At 36.5% G+C, this 22,783-nt stretch overlaps 1 protein-coding gene and 1 long non-coding RNA gene across 4 annotated transcripts; one reads left to right on the top strand and one right to left on the bottom strand.

Moving 5' to 3' along the window:
• Window positions 1-4,972: 4,972 nt before the first annotated feature.
• LOC147764267 (uncharacterized) lies at window positions 4,973-10,504 on the top strand. Of its 3 annotated transcripts, XR_015332164.1 has the most exons (6): window positions 4,973-5,310; window positions 5,758-5,831; window positions 6,183-6,290; window positions 8,177-8,280; window positions 8,660-8,764; window positions 9,163-10,504. It is a non-coding gene; the product is annotated as an uncharacterized LOC147764267 (long non-coding RNA). The 3 variants fall into 3 exon arrangements; XR_015332165.1 differs by having other exon boundaries at window positions 5,758-6,290; XR_015332166.1 differs by lacking the exon at window positions 6,183-6,290 and having other exon boundaries at window positions 4,976-5,310.
• A 7,239-nt stretch (window positions 10,505-17,743) lies between these two features.
• Window positions 17,744-21,098, bottom strand: LOC147764266 (uncharacterized). Its single transcript, XM_087002522.1, has 4 exons — window positions 20,960-21,098; window positions 20,400-20,477; window positions 19,827-19,904; window positions 17,744-19,630 (listed from the first exon to the last, which is right to left on the bottom strand). The coding sequence occupies exons 1-4, from the start codon at window positions 21,096-21,098 to the stop codon at window positions 17,814-17,816; spliced, it is 2,112 nt and encodes a 703-aa protein (XP_086858648.1). The 3' UTR covers window positions 17,744-17,813.
• Window positions 21,099-22,783: the final 1,685 nt, after the last annotated feature.

Genomic DNA, 22,783 nt, shown 5'->3' with positions numbered 1-22,783 from the left:
CAAAATCGAAATAGGTCTTTATTTCTTTACTAGTATGCACTAGAAACACTTAATCTATACGCATTGTTTCTAGTTCAAGCCGTAACCTCCTTGTTTTACAAATTACCATTATCAACCAAATGCTGTAGAACAATATATCTTATTTAATTTGTATAAAGATGTTTTTCCACTTACCTTGTAAGCTGTCCTCTGTTTTGTGAGATCGGTCCAACGGCTCTTTGTTATGCGGACATCGTACCTATTTGCAAGAATAACATAAATCATAACGTTTGTTTTAGTATGTATCTTTGAAATTTGTGACACTGGAATGATAAATAACGATTACAGAGTAAAAAGCAACGCCTGTCAATCTCTCCAGTAGTGACAGCTGTGTCGTGACGCTTCTCTTTATAATATACCGATCCCAAATATGTGCCCAATTCACGTCAAACTGACTAATGGCAAATAGGATAAAAGTCGCCATTTCCTCCAGGGTTTTATACATACCCCCATTGTGACCCCGAGGTACATGAAAAAATTTCCTTCCTTGTAAAACTAGATTTCAGGATTTTTGAAATGCTTAAATTAATAAAGATTAGTCAACATGAGACAGCAGCATGACAGCGACATGACATAGAAAGGCAAAAACACGGCGTTGTTCGCCACGGCGTTGTTCGCCACTGTTTTTTTTTTAAATCTCCCACCACTACACTAGAAAAAAGTTTTAATTCTGATTTTATTGGTAAAGAGGTGACAGGTCCGTAGTGAGCAATTTCAAAAGGTTTTTTTTTCTGAAAAAGTGCACCTTTTCCTATAAAAAATCCACGTACCTAGATCAAATTTTACCCAAAGTGGACCTTTTCCCAGCAAAAGGGGCGGTTCTTTCGAACCCCCCAAACCCCCCCTGGCTACGGGCCTGGGTGACATAATGCCTTTGTTTGATGGAACATCGTACCGGTAATTAGAGGTTCATATCCCATAAACAATAAAATTCAACAGCAAACCCTGGCAAAGAATTGCAGGAGTTACGGTGCAATTCCATCACTATTTTTCACCAATTTTCGAAACACTTTAATTACTTTAATTGACGAGAAATGGGTGCAAAGCTTTAAAGCATGCAGAAATGCGTGGGCTGGTAAATAAAAGACCAAAATTTTTTTCTCTAAACGTGATTAATTTTATTGCATTAATATCAAGTTAAGTATTTTCTATAATAGAAATCGGAAAAATGCTATTTTGACCAATTTTGTAATTTTAATGTATCTATTTACCTTAATCTTTTACTCCTTTTCGTTTTCTTCTTCTTCTTCCGAACTTTTGCAAATAAGCTATTCCCGCCACAGGTTTTTTTTCGTCCGGAACTGATCCTTGTAACTTAGCAATAAGGATGAAAATCTTCGTACAAATTTACTACTAATTTCCGTCATTGGCTTCTCCCAGCCGATGAAGATCGCTTGCTGACCGGAAACGCTCTTTGCTGGCAGAGCACCAGCTTTTCTCACCTGCAGTGCGTAAGTCAAACTGTGTGTGCGTTTTTTTTTTTTTTTTTTTTTTTTTTTGTGCATACTGTTTATGAGACACGACGTTTTTGTTTATTTCACTAAGAAGTCACCCTCTTAGCGAGTTACCCGCTACGGGCGGCTCCCGCACCGACACCTCTTTTTGCGTGCACTGGGTATAGCCCTAAGGGTATGTAGTTTGAACATTTTTTAAAGAAAGGACAAACGCCTAAGAGCTGAATAGGTGTTTCTCCACAAACCGCTATGTGGTATGTACACAGGTTCAAGCACGGCTGACGTTTTATTAACGTTTCGAATAGCCAGACAGCTAAGGATATTTCCTTACGCACCATTGCCATTTAATATGACTATTCCTTCAAATCCAACGCTTGAAAGCTTTGTCGTTCATTCAGCAAACTATAACAATGTCAAAAATTGTTTAAAGGGGAAAATGCAATGTAAAGGGAGTTGATGGGTGTTTTAGCTAAAGGTAGATGTAGATCTTGTTTCCAGTACAACTAACACATTCATGAATCCTATGCACCTACCCTGTATGGCAGATGAGCCAATTGGCCATTCCACGCCAATGTATAGTTATGAACAGCTTTCTTGCATTGGCGCTTTTTGAGATGCTTTATTCTAATTGCAAAGCCTTCGCATAAATAGTATCAGATTTAAAAAGCTACAGGAAGCCTCACCTGTACATTATCTAATTATTGGTGTCTGAATTTTAAAATTTCATCCCACCATTATAAGTTTGTCTCCACAGACCCATATCCGGGTGCCGCGTGGCTTATATAAAAAAGAACAGTTGAGGACTGTCACAGCATGGCCAGTTAGGGGTTACATATTCCAAGATGATAAAAGGCGTTTAAAAATGAAATTAATCAAACGTGAGATGCATTCTTACACAGAAGTAGAATCTGAGCAAGGGATCTGCTGCGTTTACGCCTCCAGGTGTCCCAGAATGGGCTCAGGGAAAACAACGATTATAACTGGTTTGGACTTCGTTTAAAAAAGGGGGATTTTATATTGGCACAAATGTAAAAGTGCCCAGTGCAAGGCCAAGAATTCAATCAGTATTTTCTATCAGATTATCAGATTCTACATAAATTGACTGACAATTTCACTATTTAACTAATCTCTTATCAATCCAAAATTCCTATCATCATTTAGTAATTATGCAAAATTCTTCTTTCAGATTGCTATTCATTTTAATTTTTAAAAAATGCTGCAACTGTTCCAAAACAATCTTGTAGTAAAGGAAAAATGCAAATAAGAAGTGGAAGACCAATTTTACCCAAATTATTCATTTATTTGAATATGTAAAGGATAAGATCACGATTTAACAACTTCAAATAATCTTTCATGAACTCTTTCATGAATAACATATTAAACAAAAATAAAAGTTATAAATTAGTGGTAGGGCCTAATGCCTTATTCTGGAATATATGACCTCTGCACATAATCAGCACCTGACTTGGTACAGTATAGTTACTACTTGGATACAGAGTTAGATTTAATAATGTAACAATAAGAACAATATATATTACAATAAACTAATCTGCACATCATCAGTACCTGACTTGGTACAGTAGGCCTATAGTTACTACAGTACTTGGATACAGAGTTAGATTTAATAATGTAGGCTAACAATAAGAAAAATATATATTACAATAAACTCCTCTGCACATGTCAGACGCTTGTAACCATGAACTAACACTACTTGACAATGGGCTGCCCAAAAGCTACCTAATAAAACAAATGCGTAAAGAGATGAATGTGATTTGTCATGTGCAACGCACTCCAGTTATTGATACGTTTTGCAGGGAATAGTGTTTCCACGGCATCGTGAGCATGCGCAGTTCGCGCCATTTTGTGCGGGACTGTTTCTCAGGGGGCAAGATTGAGGAAGTCGGAAGTCGTATTCTAAGATGGGCAGCACAGGCTTCAAACAACTGCGCATGCACGAAAAGTGCGCTGTTTGAAATAAACAAGTTGGTGAAATTGACAAAGCCTGCCGGTGGTTACCGTCTGGTTGATTTTATTTCATTTGCTCTCTGGTGTCTTTTTGAAATTTTAAATTAGAAATGTTTTATTGATTTTGTGTTTTAAAAAGTATATCCATCGGAATTCCTTAGAATAACATTTATTTTAGCTTCATTACAAGTGGATCCCCATTGTATTTATAGTGTTATATGTGGCCCCAATTGGGATTTTTCACCCCTCCCCCACTCTTGATACATAAAATGCGCCATGTGCCAGATTGAAAATGACATTGCAAAATGTATTTAAAATCGTAGGAAGGTTGATTGCAGATAATGCTGCGAGGACATTCTTGTTCCAGGGCGAAATCGGCCAATATAAATTTTTTAACTTCGTCTCCCGGTTTTGCAGCGCCAGTTCTAATTTTTGAAAGAGAGGCAATGGAACCAAACAATAAATTTTGTAATCTCGTAAAAATTGCTATTTTTCAATAAATACCATAGCATGGAGTAAATCGAAATGCGACTCTTTTATTATTATGATCTTTAATAATCATTAATATAAAATGTATGATTTAAGAAGTTCTTGTTCCCGGCCTTTTATTAACTTAATTGATTTTTTAAAGTATTTGGAGATTAAAAACACAAAAGTTGTCTGGTTTCATATCGAGGCGCTCCGTTTCGTTCGTGTGCTAGCACACGAACGAAACGTAGTGCCTCGATATGAAACCAGACAACTTTTGTGTTTTTAATCTCCAAATATGAAAAAAAAATCAATTAAGCTAATAAATAGGCTAACGTTAAGAACGTATTATATCGTTTGTTTTATATTTATTATTATTTAAGATCATAATAATAAACAAGTCGCATTTCGATGTACTCCATGCTATGACCTTTATATAAAAATAGCAATTTTTATGAGATTACAAATTGTATCGCATTGTTTGGTTCCATTGTCTCGCTTTCAAAAATTAGAACAGGCGCTCCAAAATCGTAAAACGAAGTTAAAAATTTTATATTGGCCGAGTTCCCCCACTGTTAAGAATATCCTCGCAGCATTATCTGCAGTTAACCTTCCTACGATTTTCAATGTATTTTGCAATATAATTTACAATCCTCCAGATGAAGAATTTTATTAATCAAGAGTGGGGGAGGTGTGAAAATCCCCATTGGGGCCACATATAACACTATAAATACAATAGGAATCCCCTTCAAATGAAGGTAAAATAAACGTTTTTCTAAGGAATTCAGACGGATTTACTTTTTACAACATAAAATCAATAGAACATTTCTAATAAAAACTTTCAAAAAGACACCAGAGAGCTAATGAAATAAAATCAACCAGACGGTAAACACCGGCAGGCTTTGTCAATTTCACCAACTTGTTCATTTCAAACAGCGCACTTTTCGCACATGCGCAGTTGTTTGAAGCCTGTGCTTCGTGTGCTAAGATGGGCTAGAGGATTTTGCCAATAGAGGGCTTCGTGTGAAAACTAGTTATTTTTCATACCACTTGGTGCGCTGTATTCCCATTCACAAATGATGACGTAGACATATTAAGCTGAAAATAGCGGTAAACTTGATATGACAGCAATGAAGGTCGCTATTTAAATTTATTATGTTTACGTGTTTGAATAATACATATTATAACTTTAAAGCTGTCAAGATGTTTCCAAGATCTTTAAAAGAAAATGAACGCTTTGGTCATATGAGGTAGAAACATCATCATTTAAATTGTTCTTTTTACAGGTGTTTCATTCCATGTGAGCCTTCATGTAATGTCCAGGATTGTATATTATGAAGGCATGGCTTATTTTTCTAAGGTTACCCATATTCTCTTTGAATAGGTAACTGAATATGCTTTAAAGAAAAAAAAATCAATAATTTTTTAGCCATTATACATAAATATTTCTTTTGACTTAATTTTTTCTCCTTTTCATTATGTCTCAAAGAACATTGCACTGTTTTTTGTGATAGGTGTTATAAATTAAACCTCAAATATCTGTATAATGAAAAAATTGAATTTTATATAACCACCTTTAAATGTACTGGCACTTTTTAAAATGCATTGATATATATGTAGTAGTTATTAAAAAAGGTTACCTTCCTTATTTATGTTTAAAAAAAACATTATTCTCAATACTTTTCTTTCTCTACATTTTCTTTTTTTTTTCATACACGTATAGGTTTGGTGGCATTTAGTTAGTACAATTGTTTTCTATCCCAAATTGTAATAAATAGATTAATTTGAATTAAATTCCACTTGCTTCTGATTTTAATTTTTTCTCTGTCAGTGATATAAAAAGACCTGAGAATATTATATGTGTCAGAGTTTGCATTAGATGAGGACATGTACTATGCTGTCTTGGTAAGTATTAAATCCATTATATGGGACTCTTAGATTTAAATTTTGTATTTGAGTTGTTTTTACTAAATTAAATGTAGGCAGTTAATTATCTCTTCAATAACTGTAACTCTGCTATAAGATATGCTTGACATAAGGCAGTAACAAATCTATATAATTTTTAATTATCCTGTTTTAATAAAAAAAATCGCTACATTTATTTGTATATTTAAACAAGTTAAAAGACATAATTTGGAGAATTTTAGTACTCTGTATTAGATCTGACATTTGACTTATTCTCCACCCAACATCAATTTTTGTATTTTGTGAAACATGAAGACATATTGAACTGACTAGGGCTTATTATTTTTTTAGTTGTGTCTATTGTACTTAGTATTGTGGAAGAAAGGAGGGTAAATTCACCTATGTCAATTCCCTTTGAGAGACTGGCCAAGAATAGAACATTATCACAAGAAACTGGGGGTAGTTGAATATTAAAAAAGTCTCGTCATGTAAAAAAAAAAAAAAATATATATATATATATATATATATATATATATAAGCAAAAAGGTTCATTAGCTTGGTTGTTGGATAAATATGAAAATTCTCAGACACAAGCCTAAAATTTTCCGTACCGTTAGCTTACGGCCAACCTGGTCGAAGGCCTTCATCAGACTGACGTGAGTAGTTGTTCACACTCACTGACCGCTAGATGGTATAGCGGCCAGGACCCTCTTATAAATGTCAGGTAGATCAGTGTACCGGTGGATGATGCTCTTAAAGTGATTAGTTCCAGACTTACGCTAGATCCCACCCTCAATGGACGTACTAATCTATCAGTAGAGGACATCACAGAGCTATTAGACATTGTATTGAACACCACATATTTTATCTATAAGGGTGAATTCCATAAACAGAAACATGGAGCAGCCATGGGCAGTCCAATCAGTCCGATCGTGGCTAATCTGTATATGGAGAACTTTGAGGAAGCCGCACTGGGATCCATGCCCAATCCTCCACGTCTTTGGTTGAGATATGTAGACGACACGTTCACCATCTGCCACAGAGACCACATAACTGCTATCACCGATTTTATCAACAGCCAAGACCGTAACATCAAGTTCACTAGAGAGCTAGAGGATAACAATTCTATTGCTTTCCTGGATTCATTGATCACACGTGAAAACGACGGCCACCTGAGTCTGAAGGTCTACAGGAAGGCCACTCATACCAACCAATACCTAAACTTCCAGTCGCACCACCCATTACATCAGAAACTGGGGGTAGTAAGAACTCTAAAACACAGGTGCAACACGATCGTGACTAATGAGGAAGACAAGACCTTGGAGAACAAGACACTAGATGAGGCTCTCTTGATGTGTGGTTACCCACCTTGGGCTCTAAAGACCAAACTTCGCCAGGATAAGACAGCAGTAACTAACTGTGAGCCAACAGATACAGTCGGAAAAAAACAGCTAGTGATCCTCCCTTATTGTAAAGGAATTTCAGAGAAAGTGTGCAGGATCTACAAGAAGCACAGTGTCAACACAGCTTTTAGACCTCAGTGCACATTGAAACAACACCTAGTGGCACCAAAGGACAAAACCCCCCAAGATCACCGTTGTGGGACAATATACAGGATCAATTGCCATGACTGTAATTCCTTTTACATTGGTGAGACAGGTAGACAGTTGAAGATCAGGGTGAGTGAACACAGGAAATCAGTGACTGTAGGCAATACCAGCTCTGCCATTTCTGAACATGTAATAGACACCGGCCACAGTATAGATTGGAATTCAACTAAGATTCTTGAATCTGAATCATCCGACATCCCGCGAAAAATACGAGAGGCTATCCACATCAGCCGACACCAGCCACCCATGAATAGGGACGGGGGGGTTGATCTACCTGACATTTATAAGAGGGTCCTGGCCGCTATACCATCTAGCGGTCAGTGAGTGTGAACAACTACTCACGTCAGTCTGATGAAGGCCTTCGACCAGGTTGGCCGTAAGCTAACGGTACGGAAAATTTTAGGCTTGTGTCTGAGAATTTTCATATTTATATATATATATATATATATATATATATATATATATATATATATATTAATAAAAGGTTTACGGGGGCGGATCCAGAGATATTTTCTGAGTCTTCCAAATTATCTTTGTCAATCCATCTTTTATTTTTTGGACCGTCTTCCAACAGAAAAAATTAGATACCCACCAATTATGTAAGCTGAAGACAGTCTAAATCTTTAATCTGCCCCTGTGTTTATATAAATTATGTTAATTATATGTGCAAGATGCAGACAATTCAATATTATGATTGGGTTGAAAGGTATAATTTTTCTCGTAATATATTTTCAGCAACTTCTTCAGGAGTAAAAAAAATCGGGTGCCAGTTTGTCACCATTGGCCATGAAAAACAACTACATGTAGATGGCTACACTTGTCGGCTGAGGTGTATACATGTGAGTTATGTTACCTAGGAAGCACACATTTCAGTATAAGTTCTAAACTTGTACACCTCTAAAGAGTCCCCAAGAGAAACATTTGTAGGCCAATGAAAATAATTTTTATACTTTATTACTTAGATCCCGAGCAAGGGTTAAACATTATTCAATATGACCAGACCATGTACATAAACACAGAGCAAAAGTATACACACCCAATGTGAATTTATTAACATTTTATGAACAGCACAGACAGTTACCCATAAATTATTGAACAACAAAATTAACTTTGTATATAGACATATTTGTATATATACATTAAACCATTGTGTAGGGATTTTCCTTTTTTCCTGGTATATCAATAGAAATTTTGTTATTATTATTCATTTTTATTCAGGCAGTGGAGCACCTGTTGCTATATGGATTGGGCAAAACACCAAAGATATGCCAGCCAGACTTTTTAATAGGCTAAATGTGGCCATTCTGGTTTTAAGAAATATTGGTATGAATATGGAATTTGTTTTTGTTAAAAAATGATAATGATAATTATGATATTTATGTATAAGTAAGAGTTGGATATTAGATTTAAAATACAAAAAAAAATGTAATTCTAGCATGTATAATTTCTAACGTAATGTGTATTCATATTTATTTTCAAGACATGCATTAACATTTAAATTTATGAATTTAATTCATTTGATTGCTTTAAAGTTTACTATGCCCAGAAAAAGCCTTTAAGGATCTTACAGTTTTTGACACTTAAAATTCCTGGATTCTTGTAGCTTCCAAAATAGATGGGGTCATGTTTTCCCACCTGTCTGTCTGGAACTGTCACTGTGTTGTCCCTTTGGTTTGATGTTTAATGCTAATAACTAATAGTATCTTTTTCTTGATTTTCAGATGCTGCAGATAAAACGCACTTCAAAATAATACCATTTTGGCATAAGAGCAGGTTAATTTTGTCATAATGCAACACTTGTGACAGTTTTTTTTTAATTATACAAGTGCAAAGGGGAATCTTATGTGGCCCAGTGATTATAACTGTGACATGTCTCTATTTAAAACAAACAATAATGGATCCAGTACAATTCTGGAATGGGCCACTACTACCAAATCCTGGAAATAATGTTACTATTATATACTGCCAAATACTCACATCAAATATTATATATAAAGAATATTGGATCAAACTTTTGCTTTAACTGTGGGGGTTCCATTACATTAATATATTATTTTTTAAATTTTTTATTACTATTACTATTTCTATAAGGTGCAGATGGGATGCTGTTGGTATTTCTTTGAAAATGGTGTCTGGGTGATGGACTTGTTAAAGAGTCATGTGCACTGGCATCTGAATTAAGGGTATAATACTGTACTGTATTTATGTCCTTCTTTTTATATATATATCTGAATGAAACACTGCAAGTGAAGTAAAAGGGCCAGTCAATCTTAAGTTATGCCAGAGCCCTCTAAGTTAATTTTATGAAAAAAATTGATATACTGGAATACAGTTATTTAAAATAAAATTAAATTTGGATGGTTCACAACATTTTTTCCACTTCCAAACCCAAGGTCTCTATTACCTGCAGTAAACACACCTTATGCAGTTTATCTAAGAGAAATCAATATATGTGCAACAGTAACTTAAAATGATTAACCTACTGATTGTTGTAAAATATTAATTAAAAGATGAGGCTCTCCTCTTATCTTATTTTAAATGATGTACTGTGTATTATTAAAGACAAGTGTGAATTAATTTTATTTTAAGAAAAGATCACATTAGATGATAAAATGTTGACCAAATATTTATTGATTTTGTTTATTTACACGAAAAAGTACTCTACCCAAGAGAACAAATAAGTTCGGATTTCCCTCAACTCTTAAGAGATTGTCAGAGGTTAGTCATCTGTGAAGGTCACATGGTTAAGTGGCAAGCACAGATTCCAGAATAATTGTAATAACCATCATTTTAGTGGTAAAATAGAATTTATATTTCTCTGAGTTGTTTACAATGTATTCAATGTGAAATATGAATCTCCTATATAAATGTGTGTGTGTGTAAATAAGTATGTATGTATGTAATATATTCCATAATTGAGATTTATTTAAACTCCCTTTTATCAACTGCATCTTTTTCTTTATTTCTTTTTTTTTCAAACCACTTTTTTTCTGTGGGTGACATGGTAATGCTAAAAGTACTATAAGTTTTATGAGAATAAATATATTTTTGATGCTTTTGGTATTACACTTTTTTAGTTTTTGCCATTTTTTAATAACCAACGGCATTGCTTAAAAGTGGGCATTTATGTGCAAAATTCTCGACCCAATATGTTTCACAGGTTTAAGCTCGTTGGATTATATATCATGCGCAGCTCAGTAAATAAATACACAATTAATAAAATATTCACTTCTACAACCTCAGTTACAAGATTCCTAACAGGAAAAAGAAACAAAAAATTGAATTTACTAAAGAACGAAGGAGTCTTTAAACAAAAAATATCCACAATCCATTCACAAATGTCTTTCATATCGAAACTGTAAATTTAATTATTTTTTCTTTGAACATTTGTCTTGGTAAGAATGGATCAATTAATATGTTAAATTATACTTTGTTGGTGGCAATAAATTGGAAGAATAAGTTATTTCTTTATATACAGCATTTGCTTTTATGCTTCCTGGGCTAGCATTAAATTCACAAATCGGGGGGGGGGGGGGGGGGGGGGGGGGGAAGAAGCAATTTACAGGTTAACATTATAAACTTTATATAGGACAAATCTACTTCTATGGACAAATCAAGCCACACCCTGCTGCCACTTTTCTCGACACAGGATTGATGCTACTAATTAGAAATAATCCATGCATGTCAGGGGTGGATCCAGGATTATTTGAAGGGGGATCCGGCTTTTTTTGGCATGACAGGCTACAGATGGAAAGCTTACCCACGTCCCCCCTCAATAGGCCGAACAGTCCCATTTGGTACAATTTAGAACTATGATTCAAAATTCTAATTTTTAACAGTGACCATTGGTGTGATTTTTTACAGTGTAATTAATCTGTTTAATTTCAAGTATCCTTAGATTATCTATGCTCTTAGATGTAACTGACAATTTCAGCTGCAAAAGAGTAACTTTAAGGGGGCGGGGGGTACTAATTACCCTCAACAATTCTCAATTGGTAGTTTATATAGTATACTCGGTTAATATAACATACACTGTATGTAGGCCTGATAATTATGTGGATTGTTTTACCCATTTATAAATAATATAATAAACGTTTTATATTATTCAAAATGATGTCTCCCCCCCCCCCCCGCCACCTGCTTCATTTGCCAAAGTCGACACCCTGAAACATGTTATCTGTATTAAACATTTATTTTAAAATAATCACGTGAAAATGCTTGTAAATAATAATTAAAGTGACGTTAATTTACATAGTGCATAAATATGTTCCTTCCACCGCTGTTTCAACTCATTTGACTTATTCTGTTATCACATTACATGTACAATTCCTTAAAACGACACACACAAGAAAACACGTTAACATAATATATTTTAATTGTGACTTGCTGTTAAGTACGCTTATCCCTATTTTCTTCTTATATTTTTACTTGAGCTTAATAGGGTCATACGTCTACGTCATCATTTTGTGAATGTGAATACAGCGCACCAAGTGGTATGTAAAATAACTAGTATTCACACGAAGCCCTCTATTGGCAAAATCCTCTAGCCCATCTTAGAATACGACTTCCCAAGAGTGAAGGGGCTTTCATGGACGGCTAGCGCTAGCTGTGTCGATGTAAAGTAGATCTCCCGCCCTTTGCATTTATCAGTAATGGGTGGCCATGACAACTGCTGCGTGTATAACTGCAGCCACCGGAGAGGTAGAAAAGACAATGTTTGTAGTATTTTTTTTTTGTATTTCCAAAGGACAGACGTTCGAAATTGCTATGGATTAGTGCCGCTGGTCGTGCGAACATTTCATTGAAAGATATAACTGACAACTTCAAAGTCTGTGGCTGTCACTTCCAATCCGGGAAACCAAACAGGAAAGAGAGTATGTCTATTGATGCAGTACCATCAGCTGATTTACCAAAGTCACGCCAAACGGCTAAACCGTATTTCAAGTGCGACATGGGTCGAAGCGGCGGAGAGTAGAACTAGAAAAATTATATTGAAGAAGCTAATCACAGCAAATTTACTTTCTGTCATCGTTTTATTTAGAAAAGTAAAACTGTGTGCAAAGATATAATCACAAAGAAATTTTTGATTTGTTCACTGCTGAGCTGTTGCATGTCCAAGTTTGCTAATAAATTACTGCCCTACTACCTGTAAATGCACTAGCATCGTGCCATCTTCCAATTAAAATTAATCTAAAAAAGCTGCACATTAACACCTGAGTAAAATAAACCAACCTACATGGGAAATGTTAATTTAAAGCACCATCATCTGAGACAAGTTATAATTAAAAACATTACTATATCACAATGTAATTAAATATCCATTGCACTGCTAAATACATAAAATATATACAAATTGCACTTGAATCCTGCATCAACTGATCAATAAAATAAAAATCTAGTCTAAAAAGATGAAAGTTCACTCCTGAGAACCATTTCCATTCTACTGTTTTCCGGTAAAACCTATATAATAGCACCATCTGATACAACCATATTTTAAAACCTTTACTTTATCACAGTGTTATTTAATATCTATATCCATGTAAAATATACAAAAGAAAAAATAGTTTCAAAAAAAAAAAATAATAAAAAAAAGGACTATTATCATGCAAGGATTATAATAACAGCATGAAAATAAAACACTAAAGATTTTCACAACCCAAGAACACAATGCAGAATAATATTGCACATATTCTCAGTTTGGTATTAAATGCATGTATAGAATAAAGCTTGAATTTTTGAATGAAAAAAAAAAAAAATTAAAAAGAAAAATGTTTAATAGTAGCGTACACCAACTCTGTCAAAATGAATGTCTTGTAAAAACTGGTCAGTTAAGGAACCACAGATGCCCAATGAACAGCATCAAACAGAACAGATTCAATGAAGAGATCCTTCTCTGTGCACAAAACAAAATCATACTCATGAATGTTGTACACAGCCATTTGACCCTGGACTTGAGTGAAGTAGCTATGTTTCTGATTAAAATATGGCCTATTGTTGTAGTCTAGCTTTAAACATGGCAGTTTTCTGGTGACACAGAGTGGTCCACTAAAGCTGTTGTGTAGATTTTCTGCACATAGCCATCTTGAAAATACCGATAAGCTTTCAGACTTTTGAATGCCCGCACAAATTTCTTATCGTATGTCCTATCCTTGCTGTCTATGAGATACGTTTTCAGTTCTTTCTTGGAAAAGTCACTTCGTGGTATATTACCCCTTCATAGGATAAATGCTCTGATTTTACTGTCAAATCGACTTCATAGGATATTTTGCGACTTCATCTCCACATAAGATATTGCCTGCGACTTCATGGGATAATGGTGAAATAGTACCTGTTGTTGGCCCAACGCTATGAGAGAGAACGTTTTTGAAATATATTGTTTTTGTACTGTAAATATTATCCAAAATAGGTAAACTGTTCGTTTTAATTCACTTGTATGACTGAATAGGGTTTCTTTAGTGGTATTGAATGCATGTTTTGAGTAATTTTATAATACACAGGCGTATGTAGGTGAGGATTCAGTATTTCTAAAAATCAGTACATTATGGGACATTATGGTCAGCGTTGAAGAAAAGGGGGTCCAGACCCCCTGGGCCCTCCCTTCCCAGATCCGCTTGATGCATAAAACTAATAGATCAGGTAAACCAGGCTATGAAAACATAATTTACGCGTAGGTTACTGGATTATAAGACCAATTTTTCCATGAGGAAAGACACGCGCAAGTGTAATGATTTACGTCTGTCCCTTGGTTTCCGAGATGCTCTGTTCTGGTCTTACACCTGTGAATGTCCATCATGATGTGATCAATGGTGTCCCCGAAATGTGCCCTTGGCTGGCTCTCATTTGACCCGAAAGTATTATCTGCGACACAGTCTGCATTTTGAAACTGTTAATAAGGCGTTCGGAGGGGGGGGGGGGGGGGGTAGGTCTACTCGTTGTTTAGCAGCCTAACTAACGTAGTTGGTCTGCGAGATCAACAGGCTTGTAGATTGATATTTATTCAGAATTGTGGTTAATTGTTATTGTGGTTGATTGTAATTTTTACATCGTAATTTCTTCTACCTACCCGTAGACCTTTAGTAGGGGGACTTTGCAGTCCTTTGGGGGGGGGGTATATATTTTTTATATCGTTGTTACTGGTATCCTCTATCCATTAAAGTGAGGAACATGAGACGTTGGGGATATTTAAACTTGCCATTAGGGATGTGCACGTGTCCTTCGGATTTTTGGTGACTTTGGTGACCTAGGGGTGGTTGATTATTATCTTTCAATTGTATTTTCTGCTATATACCCATAGGTCTTTAGGTTGAGGAAACTAAAATGTCGGGGTGTGCATAGGCAGGTTTATTTATTTATTTATTTTTTTATTTTATTTTTTTTATTTTATTTTATTATTTTTTTTTTTGTGACCTGGGGTGTGGCTGTCCCTGGGGATGGTACACATATATATTACCGTAATTTATTTCATCTCCCCCTAGACCATTCGAATTAAGAACATGAGTCTTTGGTGCATGGGTGGGCTACATTAGTGTGACTTGGGGTGTGGCCGTCCCTAGGGTGTGGAGTGATTAGTGGTTTGTCAGGCAATGAAGCTGATTCCATAGATTGCACTTAAGATTCCTTGCAGAGATGGACCGACCCAGCTAGTACTACATCGTATGTGTGAATCTGATGGCGGTCTTCGAGTAAGGAAGGAAGGGGAAATGTAGAGAAAGCAGCAGACAGTACTAAATGACAGACCTTCAGTCGTATTCTTGAATATAGGTCAAGTTAATTAAAACCCATTCAAGACCCCATACTCTCAGGAATCCTAGCCTAGTAGGGTCCAAGTCCCATTGTTCTTTAACATAAAACACACATGTTAATTACTGCTCTTGGGAAATAAACATTTTTGTTTTGTGTTAAGACACAACAGCAGTTAAACGCTAGGATTCCTGATCGAGTGTGTGGGGCCTTGAATTAGTTTTTAATTGGATTCCCTGACCTATATTAATGCATATGGCTGGAAGTCCATTTAGTTCTGTATGTGCTTCTGCTGTTCTCTACATTTCTCAAGGACCCATGCACATTCATTAAAATGACTGGTTCATCAATCTCCGTTTCATGTTCCTTAAAATTTAAGGGTATAGATGGCAGAAATAAAGTTGTGAAAAATAGAATCAACCACCCCCCGGGATAGCCACACCTGAAATATCATACTAACATTCCCGGAAACCTATATGCATATCCTCAATGGTAAGGTTATCAGCCCGGAAGGTTTCATGTTCCCAACTGTAATGGCGTAAGGGTAGAAGCACGAATAACGATGTAAAATTTAAAATCAACCTCCCCAGGGACGGCCACACCCAATGTCACAAAAACCCAGAGGGACCCATACACACCCCCTAAGGCAGATTTTTCAATCCCCATAGCCTTACGTTCCCAGCTTTATTGGTCTTAAGGATAAATATAGCAGGAATAACAATGTCAATTAGACTCAACCGCCCCCAGCCCCCCCCCCCCCCAAAAAAAAAAAAAAATCCGAAGTGACATTCCACATTCAAAATAGTATGTAGCCATGTTTCATGTTCCTAGCATAAAATACGATGTAAAAATTAGAATAGACCACCCCCAGGGTCGACCACACCCCAAGTCACAATTGAATTCGGAAGAGCCTTTGCAAATTCCTTTAATGATAGGTTTATTAATCCCCGACGTATCAAGTTCCTAACTATGATGGTTTAGGAAGTAACAATGTGAAATAGATTATGTATGTATATAATGAATTGTCCAACACAGGGAAAGCTTGACCAATGTAAGCGTACATTTATGTCATAGTTACAAAAGAGACACTTCTATAACACGAATAATGGAATTGACGGTTTGTTAAAGATATTAATGTACACCTAGTGTGGAGCAAAATTAAAACCTCTCTGCCTAGTAGAGTTCTCTACCTACGGTGGAAAGACGTACATTCTTGCTGCTGTGTACTAGCCATATCTATAAACCTGCGCCGTACGTCAATCAAACCACACATGGTCAGTTTTATGCCCTAGTTAAAAGGCAGGCAATGTGTTTACTTATACACTTCGTTTGTCTCATACATCTAGTGCCTTAGACCTGCCATGATTCAACGTCCAAATATTGTCAGTTTTCACTCGTCCTGAAATCTGAAATATCTCAAAACTAAATGGGTAAAACAAAAAACTAGCTTTATGCTTTCCGTCACTGGACCGGAGCTCTTGAAATTAAGTACATTATTTATAGAAGTTAATCTCACGGGTATCTACGAGAACATCTGAAAATAACAGCTTCTCCAACGAGATAAAATACGCACTATCTTGAGTAATGTTACTCCTTCCCCCCCCCCTCCCCCCCCCCCCCCCCCCCCCACACACACACACACACACACACACACCCCGTTTCAAATACACGCGTCACTCTGGAAATCATGGTCTAGAATAAAACTTCATATTGACCTTTACGCCTAATTTCCACATCCAACCAGAACTGAAACATGTTTGGAAACAATGTACCATGAAGTGGTAATATACTACGAAGTCTCCTAAGGGTCCTTATTTTTTAACCAATGAAGTCGCCTTCTATCATGAAGTAGTAATTCTTATCCTATGAAGTGGTAATATACCATGAAGTATCTTAACATACGTAGTTAAATTTCTATTCCAAGTACTCGCATGAATGTGTTTTCGAAAAAATCCAGGTGTTATCATGTTACAAATCCTTGAAAAATCAGATCGAAACGAGCACTCGTCGATATGGCGTCCATCCTGAAACTTCAAATCCCTTGCCCCTTGAAACTTCAAATCCCGCAAAATCTCGTGTTCTCACGGAGCATTTAGCGGAAGTCACGTGACCGTGGAAAACACTGTATTAATAGGTAGGATTCGCCAGCTTTTGGTAGTCAATATTGGCTCCTCGAGCACTTATCACAGTGTCTGTGCATGATGCCATTGTTGTGCTGTGATTGGCTAGTTGAGTCACGTGAAGCCCTACTGTAGCGCCCTCGCGTATTGCGTGAATGCTGCGCATTTCTGGCCTTGGTGATCTATCAGGGACGTCTTCGTTATAATTTTACGCCCAGCAAATAAATGCGTGCCACACTGTAAAACAGCTTATATTTTCTACAGAATAATTTGTACATTGTTCTTTTACAAAAGTGATATCAAATGTATGAAAATGACAAAAACATATTAGAGACATCCATTTCGGTTCATAACGAGAAGCGCTTGATGTGAACAAGAACTAGCTTTTGAATATCTTTAAAGAACATACACATTGCAAACATTTTTCAGTTGTTACCGGTTTACTAATATGTCCTACAGGTACATTTAGGAAACAACGCATAACCATCAACAGGCCACTGGTCAACAAATTATTATTTCATCATCACTTTTTCATACACCACATCAAAATCGTGCTTCTCAACTGCATCCCCACGTTCATGGTTCTCACTCTTATCTACAAAACAGATTTTGCGACTTTTCTGGTAGAAGATATAAAATAATTGTTGGAGATCGGGTTCTTCAGAATTTTCCTCCTTCCCAAACAAATAATATAACATACAATTGGCTTTTACCAAGAGAAGCTGCAGACAATGGGAAATAAAAGCCACGATCTTCACATAGTTTGTTGTCTGTTCTTTTGCCTTGGCTCCATTTCCTTTCATCCTCGTTTTGACTTCCCCACAAATGAAAATTCTCTCGTGTTTTCCTGTCCCCTCCTGGACTCTCCCTGCGACGTCAAACTCCAGCTCCATAGGGGATTTCACGCCCAGAGGTAGAGCTTTGGGCCGCGCGAGGACTTTATGTAGAAAGGCATGGACATAGCAAGACATGGTAGGTTGAATTTCTTGATATGGACGGACGTGTTTGGTTCCTCTCTGATAATGAAATTGGTTGTACTCTTCTTCTTCCAATGGACAAACGTCCGTCAAAATGGCTTCGAGACGTTTGCATAAATCTTCCATTGTTTTGGTCTCATTTCCATTTTTCGGATTAAGCTTTGATGTTTTTCCTAATGTCTTGCGCAGACGACATACAGCAAGATGCGCATCGACTTTACAATCAACGGATTTGCCTTCAGAGATGTTTTGAAGTGATGTCACCAGTACTTTCAAATCTTTAGAGTTAACACTATCTTGTTTCTGATCAACTGTCATTTCAAATGTATTTTGTACAACATGTGGCGTATACTCCCTGAGAAGGCTCACGTATTCCTTGAAGATAGGATCGATATATTCCTCCCAAATCATGGACTTAAATTTCTTGTTTCTTTTGTCGGTGACACACGGATATCTTTCTTTATACCAAATTCTGAAAAACAGCACTTCCAGACTTTTGTAGTCTTTCAAAAGAAAGCAGTTTGAGAAGTCAACGCCTTGTTGCGATTCCAGTTTATGTCTCACCACAGATTCCGCTAAGAAGTTGTCAGTATCGGAGAGTTCGGACGTTTTCTTTGTGAAGTCTTGTCGCAGTTTTGCCTGTTCACCTTCGACAAATGACTTATGATTGTCGACTTTGACGTTCAAGGCATGGAGTTCCTTTTGCATTGACGGAAGCGTATCGGAGAGTTCGGACATTTTCTTTGTGAAATCTTGTCGCAGTTTTGCCTGTTCACCTTCGACAAATGACTTATGATTGTCGACTTTGATGTTCAGGGCATGGAGTTCCTTTTGCATTGACGGAAGCGTATCGGAGAGTTCGGACATTTTCTTTGTGAAATCTTGTCGCAGTTTTGCCTGTTCACCTTCGACATGTGACTTATGATTGTCGACTTTGTCGTCCAGGGCATGGAGTTCCTTTTGCATTGACGGAAGCGTATCGGAGAGATCGGACGTTTTCTTTGTGAAATCTTGTCGCAGTTTTTCCTGTTCACCTTCGACATATGACTTATGATTGTCGACTTTGACGTCCAGGGCATGGAGTTCCTTTTGCACTGACAGAAGCGTATCGGAGAGTTCAGACGTTTTCTTTGTGAAGTCTTGTCGCAGTTTTTCCTGTTCACCTTCGACATATGACTTATGATTGTCGACTGCGACGTCCAGGGCATGGAGTTCCTTTTGCATTAACGGAAGAGTATCGGAGAGTTCGGACGTTTTCTTTGTGAAGTCTTGTCGCAGTTTTATCAGTTCACCTTCGACATATGACTTAAAATTGTGGAATTCCTTTTGCATTGACTGAAGAAACTGTGTCACTAGAAATTGAATATGATAGAATAATAATAATGATAATAATTTTTCATACAATGAAAATTTTCATCAATACTGTCCATGTAAAGAACATCCATATTTTAAAAGGTTTTTAAATCACGACAGGAATATTCATATATATTTCTAAAACAAAAATTTATTATCGAAGAAGAATACAGGTGGATGCGAAGCGTTTGTTACCTGTCTCGCTGTATTGTCTGTCCGATTCCACTGAGGGTGGATCTAAAATGCCACTATCTTCGCTTGGGTGTTCGTCGGCTGATGATGAGAAAAATGTTAATACGACCAATAAAATCGAACTGTACGAAGCTATTTATATATACTGAACAAAAATATAAACGCACGAAAGAATATGTATATTTATTTTCATATATGGAACTAGAGTATATAGCCAAAAATAACTGCATGTTTTTCTCGACAAATAGACATCACTTTGAGAGCATTAGGGGAAGTTTAAATGCATAGTCCAAGAGTTAGGGCATCAAATACACCATGGGGGTCAACATATGACTTAAAATTGTGGAATTCCTTTTGCATTGACTGAAGAAACTGTGTCACTAGAAATTGAATATGATAGAATAATAATAATGATAATAATTTTTCATACAATGAAAATTTTCTTCAAAACTGTCCATGTAAAGAACATCCATATTTTAAAAGGTTTTTAAATCACGACAGGAATATTCATATATATTTCTAAAACAAAAAATTATTATCGAAGAAGAATACTGGTGGATGCGAAGCGTTTGTTACCTGTCTCGCTGTATTGTCTGTCTGATTCCACTGAGGGTGGATCTAAAATGCCACTATCTTCGCTTGGGTGTTCGTCGGCTGATGATGAGAAAAATGTTAATACGACCAATAAAATCGAACTTTACGAAGCTATTTATATATACTGAACAAAAATATAAACGCACGAAAGAATATGTATATTTATTTTCATATATGGAACTAGAGTATATAGCCAAAAATAACAGCATGTTTTTCTCGACAAATAGACATCACTTTGAGAGCATTAGGGGAAGTTTAAATGCATAGTCCAAGAGTTAGGGCATCAAATACACCATGGGGGTAAACATCCTGAGTTCACAGACACCATTAAATTTGTGCAAAGCAGTACACCAGCGGCGCATGGACATCACTAAGTTGTCAATAGAGGCCTAAGGGATATTATCCCATTCCTCCTGGAGTGCTTCTTGCAGTTGACGAACATTTTCGAGAGCTGGAACATGGATGGCTGAAAACTCTGATCCAGAACATTCCACAGGTGTTTGTTGGGCAACATGGTGCATGAGGGTGGTTCCTAATGCTACAAGTGTCTCTGAAGCGTGTTCCTAGACGGCTGACAGTGGAATGATGCACATTCAGGCATGCTGCAACTTCTGTTACTGACAAGCCAGCATTGAGCATGCTGATGGCATGCTCCCTCATGGTTCCAGGCATCTGTGGCATGTTGACAAGTGGCAGAAATACACATTTTGGTGTGTCCTTTTATTGCCTAGAGTATACTCACGTGGAGTGGCCAAGTGAAACCAGACCACTATAATTGATCAAAACAAATTCATCAGTTCACAAATAAACCGTCAACCTGGGCATATTTCATGATTATCCATTTCAACTGACCATTTTAGTTTGTGCGTTTATATTTTTGTTCAGTATATTTGAAATAATGTTATTTAGACTTTTTATTTTTATTATTCACTTACTCGAATACCATTTTAATGGATATCATAGAATGAACTTGGAGAAAAAAGATTTTTGCTTAATACATGCAGTCGAAAACCATACCAAATTCTGAACAACACTCTGTTTGTTCATCATCAAACGTCAGGATTGAGCCGCTTTTGAGCCCATAAGCAGACAGGACGAAATCATCAGCCATCTTCCTTCCTGCATGCCAGAGATGCTGGTATCCGCGAAGTATATTTGCTTCTTGCTGTATTCTCATTTTCACAGAAGACACAGTGTCAGACAATCTCACCCAAAAGGATACAGCCCCTCCTTGTTTGGATTGGACGTTGACTTTGATACCTTCATGCGGAAGCAACTTTAATGTTGCATTGTCTGGAATGCTCAAGTCATACAGTGTGTCTTCGTCTCTCAGAACCTAGATTGTAAAATGCGTGTTTCAGTGATATTATTTAAATAAATAAATAAATTAATTAATACAGAGTACTGTAATCTGCTCTTTTCAATAAACTGTGAGTATACTGTGAATGTAAGAATAAATAATTTTTCAATTGTATTACCACAAGGCTACAAATAGAACTCTGGAATTCTGGAACTGAGTGATGTATTGATGGAAAGTAACCACGTTGGCAACTACCCGACCGTGACGCCCTTTCTGCTCTATATCGACTATTTCTTTATTAATATACATTATAATACATATATCTTCTTAAGTATTAATATCAAACATATTTACTTCTTGTCCGTGAAATAAAGTCTGTTGTTCTTGGGGAATGCCAGTGTGGGTTTGGATTCGACATTTGATCAGACCGATCGTAGCTCTATCAGACAATCGCAGGGACTTTGCCTGGCCTCCCCTGGTTAAATCTTTATACTTGATAGTTAGACCGCTCATCTCTTAGCCTGGAACGATGAAGAAAATGCGTAAAACAACAATCTCAATGAATGCTATAAACTATAACTTTATATTTCCGAGTCTTTACTTTTTATTAACGTTATTTGCCTCAAAATCCTTCTGAAATTACGAGGATTTATTCTATATCAGATGACATCTTAATCTTATCAAAAACATGTTCATATAAATTGCACTGTTTACAGTTATTCATACTTTGTCCTAACATCAGTGACACGTACCAAATGCACGAATTTTAACTTTGTTGGTGACAGGTAGGACGATATTAGAACTCGACACAAGGGTCGATGGTGTCTGATTATGATACACCTTTCGTGCCAAAATGCCCAGGCGGACACAGGGCAAAACGCTTGGGCAAAACGTCCACCATAGGTAGGTCTGATATTAAGTGTCAGAAATGTGAAGGTCCACATTTGAAGTTACTGTACAAACATTCTATGTCTAGAGATTTTTTTCAAGCCTCTGATAGTGGAAGAGTATGTGATGAAAGTAGTGTTTCTCATGAGGCAAACCATATTGGTTCTGTTTCCCAAGA

Source organism: Lingula anatina, chromosome 1 (genome assembly GCF_051362555.1).
Source record: "Lingula anatina isolate TDL-2025a chromosome 1, LinAna3.0, whole genome shotgun sequence".
Lineage (NCBI taxonomy): Eukaryota > Metazoa > Brachiopoda > Lingulata > Lingulida > Lingulidae > Lingula > Lingula anatina.
Note: the sequence above shows the minus strand (reverse complement) of the source record. Positions and strands in the feature narration are given on the sequence as shown.